At 35.9% G+C, this 12,891-nt stretch overlaps 1 protein-coding gene across 1 annotated transcript in view; it reads left to right on the top strand.

Moving 5' to 3' along the window:
• Positions 1-12,891, top strand: part of HYDIN (HYDIN axonemal central pair apparatus protein) — a 389,934-nt gene that overhangs the window by 36,493 nt on the left and 340,550 nt on the right. Inside the window, exons 2-3 of the mRNA XM_061172597.1 lie at positions 5,151-5,308; positions 7,118-7,243. Coding sequence (XP_061028580.1) covers positions 5,174-5,308; positions 7,118-7,243 — 261 coding nt within the window. The 5' untranslated portion in view covers positions 5,151-5,173. The remainder of the gene's footprint in view (positions 1-5,150; positions 5,309-7,117; positions 7,244-12,891) is intronic.

The raw sequence follows: 12,891 nt of genomic DNA, 5'->3' as shown, positions 1-12,891 counted from the left end.
TATTATTTTCTTCTGTCTGTTTGCTTTCATTTTATTTGGTCTTCTTTGTTCTGAACTTAGGAGCTTAGATGACACATTTGACTTTTACTGCTTTCTAATCTAAATATTTAGTGTTATAAATTTCAACACTGTTTTAGCTACCTTCTCCAGATTTTGAAATGTTGTGTTTTCATTTTCATTCAATTCAGTGTGCTTTTGGATTTCCCTCTTTGACTTATGTATTTATTTAGAAGTGTGTTGTTTAGTTTCCAAGTGTTTGGAGATTTTTGTGTTATCTTTCTGTTGTGCGTTTCTAATTTGATTTCACAGTGGTCAACCAGCACCCTCTGTATGATTCCAATTCTTCTAACTTTGTTGAATTTTATTTCTTGGCCTAGGAAATGGTCTATCTTAGTATATGTTCCTTGGACACATGAAAAGCACATGCATTCTGCTGTTGGGTGGACTGTTCCGTAAATATTGATTAAATCATGTTGGTTGTATTAAGTTCCTCTATATCTTGTTAATTTTCTGTTTAGTGCTTATATCAATTGCTGAGAAAAAGATGTTGAAGTCTCCAGCTACAATTGTGGATTTGTATAGTTCTTTTCATTTTTTGCATTATATATTTTGAAGCTTGGTTCAAATCACATATTTTAAAAGTTGTTTGGTGCACTTATAATTATGATTGCTATGTCCTTTTGGTAGATTCACCCTTTTACATTATATAGTGTCCCTCTTTGTTCCTGATCATTTTTTTTTTATTTGAAGTCAACTTTATCTAATATTACTGTAGCCCTTCTTGCTTTCTTTTGACCAACTTTTGCATGGTATACCTCTTCCATCCTTTTGCTTATAATCTACCTATATCATTATCGTTGAAGTGATTCTCTTAATTCATAACTATCCTTCCTCTCTCTCTCTCTCTCTCTCTCTCTCTCTCTCTCTCTCTCTCTTTCTTTCTTGTGTGTTCATGTTTGCACACACACGCTCTTCATTACTTGAGCGAAGTAGGTCATTTTCCTGTAACATTTTCCACATTCTAGATTTGGCTTAATTATATTCTTACAGAATACACATGTTCCTGCATTTCTTGATCTCCTGCAACCTAGCTGGTAGGTCTAGAGACTTAATTAAATTTAGGTTTAGATTGTTGTTCACAGTTCTGCACAGGTGGTGCTGTGTACTGCATCACGTCAGGAGGCACATAATATGTCTGGTTTTCACTCTTTTAGTGTTAAGACTGATTTAGAGGGCTCAGGTGTTGTTAGCCTGATTGAGCCATTAAAAAGTTCTTCAGCAACATCCTTCCTAATGGTTTTAGCATTGATGATCCTTCGTTTCATTAGGGGCTGCAAATGGTGATTATTTTTCTGTCATTTCTTCTGCATTTATTAGCTGGAGTTCTTCTATGAAGAATAATTTTCTGTCATCAACTATTTGGTTAACTTGCAATGCAATTTGTACAAAAATGGTACAGAATAAATGGTTGATTCTTCCCAGTTATTATTTCCAAAATAATTAGTTTGGTGTCTTAGCAACTTCCAAAGGTGACCAATGATTCTTTTTTTTTTAGTATCTTTTGAACTCCGAGTTTTAAAGACTAATGCATTGCAGACTTTTGTTTTTGTTTTGTTTTCCCCAAATTGTCCTGTCTTTGGTGAATGGAAACTCCTTCAAGTTGCTCTGGGCTCCTTAGATACAACCCTAGTAGCCTTTGATAATGTACTTATTTTACACTATAATAGAATGTTCCAAGTTCATCTTATACATTTCATGCCCCAGACCTTGAATTACCCATTTCTCCAAGGAGTTATGGTTTCTTTTAGTGGGAAATGGTGTTTAAAGACCACACTATGTCCCTGGACTGTCATTGCTTACTTAGCTTTCTTTGCTTCTGGGGTCTTTCAGTAGGGAGGTTATTTAAAAGGAGAGAATAATCATGAGCTAAAACTCAGATTTTCTATTTAAATTTAAGATTATAGGGTTTCTTAATATAAGAACTTTTTTTTGTTTTATATTTTTAAAATGCTGAAACGCTTGGTTCCTAACAATATTGATGTAGCTACTTGTTTTTAAAATATTATTACTAATATTATGACCGACAATAAGACTACTATACAGTGAAGATATATAGTCAAAAACCATGTTTTAAAGTTGGTTGGAATAATTGTTTGGTGTTACAACACCAATTTGATATACAGCAAGGTTTATTTGTTTCACTTTTCAACTTTTAATAATTGATTTTTCAAAATGTTTTAAAATATATTTTTTAACAACTTTATTGAGATATAATTCACATTCAGCTCAGGATACAATTCACCCATTTAAAGTGTACATACAATCCACAGTTTTTAGTATATTCACAAACACGTGCAGTCATCACCACAGTCAATTTTAAACATTTTCATCATCTCAGAAAGAAATCCCATACCTTTTAGTTAACACCCTTCTATTCCTTCACTTCTCCCAGCCCTTTGCAACGACTAATCTATTACTTTCTCTCTAGAGATTTTCCTGTTCTGGTCACTTCATGTGAACGGACTCATACAATATGTAGTTTTTTGTGACTGGCTTATTTTACTTAACAAAATGTTTTTGAGGTTTTTCCCTGTTTCCGTGATCCAAGGGGATGCTTCAGTCTCATCCTCGGTTCTGGGATTTTCACAGAGGTGTCTTGTCTATGGATGATTGCTAGTTGGTCTTTTTGTGAGGGGGATTGAAGTTGGCAACCACCTATTCCATGTTGGTGACATCACACTGCCTATATTATTTTACATTGTAATAATTATGTGTATTGTATATTGTATACTGTGATTGTATATGATTTATTGTTTGTCTTTATTTAGTATGTCTTCTTTGCTTTTTCTAAAATTACTTTTGGTATTTAGGAAGGTTTATCTTTATATTCAGTAGTTTCTTTGTATATAAACCCTTTATAGTGCCTATATTGTTATCTATTACTGTATAACAAATTACCCCCAGATTAATAGCTTAAAACACTGAATATTTGTTTTCTCAGTTTCTGTAGGTCAGGAATCTAGGTGAGGCTTAGCTGGGTGCTTCCTACTCAGGGTCTCTCATGCATCTCCTGTCAAGCTGTTGCCCAGACTGCAGTCATCTTAAGGCTCAACTGGGGCTGGCAACTCTGCTTTCATTCACATGGTTGTTGGCAGGCCTCAGAAGATCCACTGCCAAGCTCACTCATGTCATTGCTGTCAAGGCTTGGTTCCACACCACATGGGCCTCTCTGTAGGTTTCCTGAGTGTCCTTACAATGTGGTAACTGGTGATTCGAGAGAGCCAGACAGTGCCCAAGATGGAACTGATTCTCTTTATAACTGATCTCAGATGTGACATCCATCACTTGTACTGTATTATATTTGTTAGAATACCTAAGCACAGCCCACACTCAAGGGGAGAGGATCATATAAATATATGAATGCTTGGAAACAGGTATCATTGACTGCCATCATAGGTGCTTTCTACCATAATTCCCTTAATTCTCCTTTATTCTATCTCGTTAAATGGTTTGATTCCTACCTAGTACTTATACAATTGTTAATCTTTTCTACTTTTCGGCTGTCTTTCTCTTTTTTCTTTTCATTTAAAATTTCATCCTTTCTACTTTGTCAGAAAATATAACGTTTAAATTCTATTCTTCTCCTTATGTCTTCAACATTATTTTAATACCTGTACAATTAAATATATGAAATGCTCATCATCAGTCCTTTTGCTGAAATTCGCCAGTCAGCTTTTGGTTGGATGAAGCCCATCCTCTAGTATATTCTTCGGGAAGGGAACATGTTTATAATATTCGCTGGGCTTTTGCATGTTCAAAACTCCTTTTCTGTAGCCTCAGTGACTGAAGGAGAGCTTGGTTCCTTGTAAAATCCTTGGCTCATGCTTTGTAAAGTTTTTGAAAAATGCTGCTCCTCTGTTTTCCCACTGCATAGCTTGCTTTTACAAAGTCCAATGACATCTAATTCTCTTCCCCTTGTACGTTATTTTGACTTTTTGCCTGGACGCTAATTTTAAAAATTCTTTAAAGTCTAGCAGTTCTTCTAAGATATGACTTATAGTTGATCATTTTGGGTCAGTTTTCCTGGGTACCTACTAGTCCCTTTTCATTGTTTTTTTTTTCTGGAATTTTTCTTGGATTATGGCTTTAAATATTAATTCCCCTCCAGTACTTTTTCTTCTTCATGGGCTCCAATTATAGCATGTTAGAACTTCTTTCACTGTCTTCTATTTCAATCATTTCTTTCTCTGATCTTTTTTCTTATTTTAAAATTTCATATTCATTTCTTTGGGTGTTTTACTGCTTTATTTCAGTGTACCATATTACATTTTCATCATATCTGTTTTCCTTTATGCACTGTTTTCCCCTCCATTTTGGTCTGGTAGTGCCTTATTGTCTTTTGAACTTTTAACAATTTTAAGGTTTTTTATTTGACATTGAATCAAGCTTTTTTTTTTTTTTTTTTTTTTCCTGCACAGGGTTGAACAATCTAGCCTGCTATTATTAAAAGTAGAAATCCCTACTTAGTCATAAATGGACTTCCAAAGTTGCAAGTGTCCTGCTAGAAGTATAAGGAAATATATGCAAAGGGGAGATGTCATATTTCTTTGTTTTGGAGGTATTGGGTGGCTGTTTAATGCCTTGTTTATTACTATAAACCTCAAAAAAGTTTTCACAAACTTCTTTTTCCACATATCATCTCATGCTGCCTTTTTCAATTCTCTGCCCAGCTGTGAAAGTCTGAAGCCTTATATTTATTGTGTTTGAAGGGTGCCATGAGAGAGAATTGTCAAATAAGCAGATAAAGTAGCAAACTATGAAGTATAGTTATTGAGCAGTTTTTGTTTATTTATCTGGAGAAGATAAACGTACCAAATATAGTAACTGCTTATGTTTTCATGTCTTCCCTGAGCTTAGTCCAGAATCACTTGCTTTTTCTAAAAGGGATCCTAGACTTCAGGATAAGGCTAAATCTAGACAGATTCATGGAATAGACTCCTACAGTTAAGGCATTTGTTCCAAGCATTGGATGTATTTTTGAAAATCGGTATTTTCTAAACCTTCGTATATTTGAAAAAGCTTCAAAAAATGTGACCTGTATTCAGGAATTAACTGTATTTGTTCTAAAACTATTTTTTTTTCACTCTTAGGTATACAAAGGAAATAACTAAAAATGACAAGTAGAAGTCTTGAGGAGTCCATGGGGGCTGTTCAGATGGGGTTAGTCAGAACGCTTAAAGGATTCCAAAGCAAGATTTTGCCACCCCTGAGTCCGAAGGTGGTTACAGAAGAAGAAGTAAATCGAATGGTAATGTATAAGAGAATTTCAGAGTAAAATACTTAATGCAGTCTTTCTCCTCAGGAGAATGACAGTTGCTACTTGGCATTCTCAGAATATCAAACAGAATTACTGGCTGATAATATCAGTTTAGTTAACATGGGTAGATTGCTGCAGAGCATAGTTACCTTTTAAAGCCTGCGAAGTTTTTGAAATTATATACATCAAAGTAGAGGCTTAAATTAAATTGCTTAAGTTAATCAGTTGAACTAAGACTATGCAAGCAAATTATTAAGATTTTCTAAATATTAGCTAGAACCTTAAGAGACTGTCATTTATGTAGTTCAAAAACAGTCAAATAGCAGAATTTCATAGGTTTAACATATATAATCAATTACCTGTTGATTGGCAAGAGTTATTTTTGTTTGTGTATTTGTAGAACATAGTGCATTAAAATGGTGACTATATAATATCTAGGAAAAATGCATAACTTTTTCTGTCCTTTATGATAGAAAACAATTACATTTTTAATGAATTATAATGATTTGGTGAGAATTGAATTATAAACTACATGCTATGGAAATATCAATAACAATTTAAAGTGTGAAACATTGTGTTCACTGCATTTTAAAAACTAGTCTCAGGTTATGTTCCAATTAGAAAAATAAAATCTATCATCATTTCCTTTTGTGGTTGTTCTTGTTTCAGATTTAAAGTAACTCCTTACTTTTTGCTTGTAAGAGTTTATTTTTATTTAAATCACAACACAGCTGATACCTCATAACATTTTAACATTCTAATCTGTGTTCCAATCAAAAAGAATCTTAAAAAACCAAGTTGGAAGCTATATTAGAAATATGCCTTCATTTAAATGGATTCAATCACAAAAATTAATTTTGTAGGGAATTTGAAGAGCATTGATTTTAACCCAAGGCTAAATGAATCAGCTAAATTATATACCCCTGAATGTTTTAAGAAGTCTTGGCAGATACTTAAGCATTATGTTGCTGCCAGTGATCATAATCTCTTTGCATATAAAGTAGCCCTAGAACAAAGTGAACATTCCAGAACAACAATTAATAGTGATTGGTCTTGGGTAAGCCCTTGCTGGTTTATTTAAATGATTTTATTTGAATGATAGGTTACATTTTTTTCTCATAACAGTAGAAAATGAAATTTTGTAAAGAATTTTGTGTTCTTGTTTGGGTATGTGGATGTGACTGGCTGCTGGATCTGATGATTGACTTAGAGCTCTTTTAAAACAAGGTCTAAACGTGCTCTTACGGTTTCTAAAAAGTTCAAACTCGTTCCTAAGCAGCACAGTCATACTTCCCAGATCCTTTACTTTATAAGATTTCTCTTTAACCTGATATAACATGATAGACGCCCAAAAGCTTTACTTGCATGTTGTAACTTCATTTGAGAAGTAGAAATATTTCAAGGAGGATTAGCCTCCTTAGCTCTGAAGCCCTTAAGTGATTTTAGAAACCTAGAGTTTTATGCTCTTCTGAGCATATATGTTAAGCTCTTTGGACATGTTCCCGTGCAATTTCTTGACCTTCCTCTCCCCCACCCCAGGTTCTTTTGTGTGATTCCTTCAAAATCATAAGGAAACAGCAACCACATATCCTTTCAAATTATCGTGCAAAGAACTCAGAAGTGCACGGGTACTTCGCTTGTACTATTTAGTTATTTTAAACGTTTTATAGGGGAACTTAGTGGCATTCCAGAATTATCCTGAAAGCTGCAAACACAAATTATTCATTACTGACACTTATGAAAGCACTTTTTCAGTATTACCATTTATGAATCTTTGGCTCCTGTTGCTTTAAATTCTAGCTGACTCCCTCAGAGTTCCTGAAGGAAATGTCCCTCACCACAGAGCAGAGACTGGCTAATACACGTGTGATGTGCCGACCACAGATCATTGAACTTTTAGATATGACGGAAACAACACATCAAAAGGTAGCTGCTTTCTGTCATACTTGCATATAAAGTAGGTCCTGGAATAATGTGAATATTCTAGAACAATAAGAACTAAGCAGTACTTATTGTTCCTGGGCTAACATCCCTTATTGGATTTGTTTTATATATTCTTTTTCTACCTCTGTTGATCTTGATATCTATAATTTGATACGAAAAGAATTACACAGTACAATAACTTTTAAAAAATATTTATTTATTATTTTTATTTATTTATTTTTGGCTGTGCTGGGTCTTAGTTGTGGCATGTGGGATCTTCGTTGAGGCATACGGGATCTTTAGTTGTGGCATGCGGACTCTTAGTTGCGGCATGCATGCGGGATCTAGTTCCCCAACCAGGGATCGAACCTGGGCCCCCTGCATTGGGAGCATGGAGTCTTACCCACTGGACCACCAGGGAAGTCCTCAACTAACTTTTGACTAGTCACATTTCTTCCTTAGCTACTTCTGGACACTATTGTTTACAGATTAGGAGTAATCCCAAGAATTATATTAGCCAAGCCCAATTAGGTTATCCTCCTAGTGTAAGAAATCCCTCCTTACCTGAGCTGTCATAACTAGAAAGGAAGGAGGAGGAACTGTTTATTAAAATAGGCATTTATGTCTATTCTGGCTCATTTCCAATAACAAATGTATCCTTTTAGTCTCTAAAGAATAGCTATTTTAACATGTTTCTGTATTCTCATGTAAACCATACATTCCAGGCTTTAGGAGTATATGTTTATAAAGTAGTTCTTATTTCCTACATTTTAATTAATTTCTTGAATTATATGCTTCACTTTTTGCACAAATTATGGTATGAGCCTCCATCAGTTGAACTGCTGGAGATTAGCCTCCTCTCAAAGGGTTCCCAGCTATTCCTGAGGGTTTTTCAGAGTGATTTCCCACAAGACAAGTGAGTCCCTCAGGCACTTTTGCTCTCCTTGGCATGCCATTGCCACCCCTGTCTAGGATATGCATAAAATTTGCTCTTCTTCTGAGCACTTCTAGCTTTAGTTATTCATTGTTTCCTCTCTTTCCCATAACCACCCTCTAACTTTGAGAGCAGGGAACACAGCTTTCTCCAAAGCTAATTCATCCTAATTAAGGGCTAACTGCTCCTTTCCCAAAGCATAACTAAGACCAGACTATGTGTATTGTTCTGTGTGTACTGCTTGTGTGTGTGTTTTAATGTATTTTGATTCCTGCTCTGAAGGATGAAGAAATTAGTGTACCACATCTCATCTTCTTGCCTCTGTCCTCTGTCAACTCAGTCGGTTATTTTTTACTTTATTTTCTGGAGTTTCATTTGTTTCTTATTTGGTTGATAGTCATACTGTTCTCATTTCCTCAAGAAGAGATTATGGAAACTATATTTCCTTGATTTTATAAGTTTGATAATATTTGCCTATTGCCTTTATAGGTGAACTGCAAATTTGTTAGATGTAAAGTTCTTGGGTCACACATTTTCCCCATAAGAGATTTGCAGGCATTTTCTTCACTACCTTCTGGCTTTAAATGACGATATGCGGAAGTATGAAGCCTAATATTTTAGCTTGTATGCCCAAAGATTGTTTATTCTTATTTGATGTCCAGTGATTTTATTAGGATGTGACTAAATTTTTCCTAAGACACTACGTACCATTATTTTATTTCTAGAAAGTTTTTCTTGAATTATCAAGTATTTGTTCATGCCATTTTTGTTTTTATTTTTTTTAGAAATATCAATTGTGAACATGCTGGATCTTCTTTGTCTGCCCTTCTACACCTTGCATTTCCTCCCTAATCCATCTTAAACTTTCTGTTCATTCCCATTTCATTGTAATTACATTCATCAGCTTATCCTCTGTATGCCTTACTTTGAGTTGCGTGTGTGTGTGTTTCTCTTAAAATTCATTCTTAAGCTTGACCAGTTCAACACACCTGGGTTGTCTCACAGCATTTTACATAGCTAGTTTCTTTTTTTGTACCTTTTAATTCACTTGTGTCTCAGATATCACTCTTCTTTGGCTTTCTTCCTACTTCACTGGTTGCTTTTTTCTTATTTGTTGGATCTTTCTCCTCTTCCTGTTGACTAAACATTGGAGTTCCCCAGTACTTGGTCCTTAAACTTCTTTCTCTTCTGAACTCATTCCTTAGGTGACCCCTTCTAGGAACAAGGCTTTAAATTTCACCTTTTAAATGATTGCTTTCATAATTATATCTCCTGCTATGGCCTAGCGCCTGAACCCTGGATCATATATTCAGCTCAATGTGTGATTGGCAGCTCAAACTTAAAATCTTTAACAGCTAATTTTCACATTACATTCTTTCCCTAAGGGCATGATCTTTCCTCTTTTGTCTTTCCTCCCTCCACCATGTAATACCCCCATTTATCTATTTTCTCAGGTCAAAAACCTTGGTGTTATCTCTGATGCCTCTGTTTTTCTCACGTCTTATATGAAATCCAAAACAAGGGCTAGTAATCACAAATATGTCTTTAATCCAACCACTTCTCACCACCTCCACCACTACCATCCCAGTTCAACCCACCATCATCTAGACTCCTGAAATAGCCTCCCTGTTTCCAACTCATCACCCCGTTATCAATTCTCCACAAAGAAGTAAGAGTGGTTTTTATTTTATTATTTATTTATTTATTTAAAAATTTTATTTATTTATTTATTTTTGGCTGTGTTGGGTCTTCGTTGCGCGCGGGCTTTCTCTAGTTGCGGTGAGCGGGGGCTACTCTTCGCTGCGTTGCGCAGGCTTCTCATTGTGGTGGCTTCTCTTGTTGCAGAGCATGGGCTCTAGGTGCGCGGGCTTCAGTAGTTGTGGCTCGCGGGGTCAGTAGTTGTGGCGCACCGGCTTAGTTGCTCCATGGCATGTAGGATCTTCCCGGACCAGGGCTCAAACCCGTGTCCCCTGCATTGGCAGGCAGATTCTTAACCACTGCGCCACCAGGGAAGTCCCAAGAGTGGTTTTTAAAAATGTAAATCAGAACATGTTACTTCCGTGTTGAAAACCACCTAGTAGCTTCCTGTTACCCTCATAGTTATAAGGTCCTGCATCATCTGATCCTGAGTCCTTCATAGTCTTTTCCTTCCTCTCTCCCCCAGCTCATTCTCCTCTAACTGCTCTCTTCTCTTGCTGCTCTTCAAACACTCAAGGATAATTCTCAACCCAGGGCCTTTGGGTTTGTTATTCCTTCTAACTGGAATGCTGTTCTCTCAGATCTTTGCATGACTTGCTTCAGATCATTTCCTCAGAGAGGCCATCCCTTGACTACCTATCATAAAGAGCAACCATCCCCCCATTCACTCTGTCTCCTTGTCCTGCTTTGGTTTTCTTCATAGCCTTATCACTGCCTGACCTCATATTATGTATTTCTTTTTTTAAAAAAATATTTATTTATTTATTTGGCTGTTCTGAGTCTTAGTTGTGGCCCGTGGGGTTTTCATTGCCGTGTGTGGGATCTTTAGTTACGGCATATGGGATCTAGTTCCCTGACCAGCGATCGAACCTGGGCCTCCTACATTGGGAGCGTGGAGTCTTAGCCCCTGGACCACAAGGGAAGTCCCTATTTCTTTATTTTTTATCCATTTCCTTAAGCATTTCAGCTTCATGAGGCAGGGGCTTTATTGGCTTTGTTCACTACTGTATGCTCAACATACGGAAAATATTAGAAACTCAATTAGCATTTGTTGAATGAACACATCAATTTTTCATCTCTTTTGATTGCTTAATCTTTCCTGCACTCTTGAATATTTGCTTTGTGCTCTCTGATTTTTTTCCATTATGTTCTTTGAGTTTATGGTGAAATGGTGTATTTAAGATTCTTATTATTTCATGGCAATGCTTTTCTGGTGAATATTTGACATTTTCTTTGCTTCTCTTTCTTTTTCTTGAATGTTTTTGTATGGATTCTGGCTTTATTTGTCATTGTGATTATTATTATCACTCATCTTTGAAATGAAGAAGGGAATTCTTCCTGGACTTGGTGTTTGCAGGTAGTTAATGTTGATGCGGGGCTCGGTAGGGTCGCAGACCCGCAGGAATTCTCCATGATTCTAAGGGCAGCTCTTTATGAAAGCGGATCATATGTATGTGTTTATTTGCAAGGGAAATGAGAGGAAGGGAGGAGGAGTAACTGAGTTGTGTTAGCCTTTTCTTCTCCCCAGAGTTCTAACTTAGGGATTCTTATGATTCTTCTACCCTGTCTAAATGATTGACTCTTCCTATAAATATGCATATTTGTGTATTTTCCACACAATTGTCAGTAGTTCAGTGTAGATCTTCTTTAATTTCTGTCGATAATGGTTTGTAGTTTTTCCAGGTAAAGGTCTTGCACGTCTTTCATTGGATTTATTCCTATGTGTTTTATGTTTTAGGATGTGATTTTAAAAGGTATTGTTTATAAATTTCATTTCCTAAATGTTCATTGCTAGTACAAAGAAATATAATTGATTTTTTATGTTGACCTTGTACTCAGTGACCTTGATAAATCACTTGTTAATTCTAATTTATCTATAGGTTATTTTGAATTTTCTAAATAAACAAGTTTTTGTTCTGGGGAAAATGTCAGTTTTGTTTCTTCTTCATCAAAACTTCTAGTGTTAAAATAACCTTGTATTTCTGAGATAGACTCAACTTGGTCATGTATTATCTTTTTTATATATTGTAGGTTTCAATTTGCTAATGTTTTGCTTTTTTTTTTTTTAAACATCTTTATTGAAGTATAATTGCTTTACAATGGTGTGTCAGTTTCTGCTTTATAACAAAGTGAATCAGTTATACATATACATATGCTCCCATATCTCTTCCCTCTTGCATCTCCCTCCCTCCCACCCTCCCTATCCCACCCCTCTAGGTGGTCACAAAGCACCGAGCTGATCTCCCTGTGCTATGCGGCTGCTTCCCACTAGCTATCTATTTTACATTTGGTAGTGTATATATGTCCATGACACTCTCTCACTCTGTCACATCTCACCTCTCCCCCTCCCCATATCCTCAAGTCCATTCTCTAGTAGGTCTGTGTCTTTATTCCCGTCTTGCCACTAGGTTCTTCATGACCTTTTTTTTTTTTTTTCCCTTAGATTCCATATATATGTGTTAGCATACTGTATTTCTTTTTCTCTTTCTGACTTACTTCACTCTGTGTGACAGACTCTAGCTCCATCCACCTCATTACAAATACCTCCATTTCGTTTCTTTTTATGGCTGAGTAATATTCCATTGTATATATGTGCCACATCTTCTTTATCCATTCATCCGATGATGGACACCTAGGTTGCTTCCATGTCCTGGCTATTGTAAACAGAGCTGCAATGAATATTTTGGTACATGACTCTTTCTGAATTATGGTTTTCTCAGGGTATATGCCCAGTAGTGGGATTGCTGGGTCGTATGGTAGTTCTATTTTTAGTTTTTTAAGGAACCTCCATACTGTTCTCCATAGTGGCTGTATCAATTTACATTCCCACCAACAGTGCAAGAGTGTTCCCTTTTCTCCACACCCTCTCCAGCATTTATTGTTTCTAGATTTTTTGATGATGGCCATTCTGACCGGTGTGAGATGATACCTCATTGTAGTTTTGATTTGCATTTCTCTAATGATTAATGATGTTGAGCATTCTTTCATGTGTCTGTTGGCAATCTGTATATCTTCTTTG

The sequence above is a fragment of the Eubalaena glacialis genome, chromosome 18, assembly GCF_028564815.1.
Source record: "Eubalaena glacialis isolate mEubGla1 chromosome 18, mEubGla1.1.hap2.+ XY, whole genome shotgun sequence".
Lineage (NCBI taxonomy): Eukaryota > Metazoa > Chordata > Mammalia > Artiodactyla > Balaenidae > Eubalaena > Eubalaena glacialis.
This window is presented reverse-complemented; position numbering and strand designations above follow the sequence as displayed.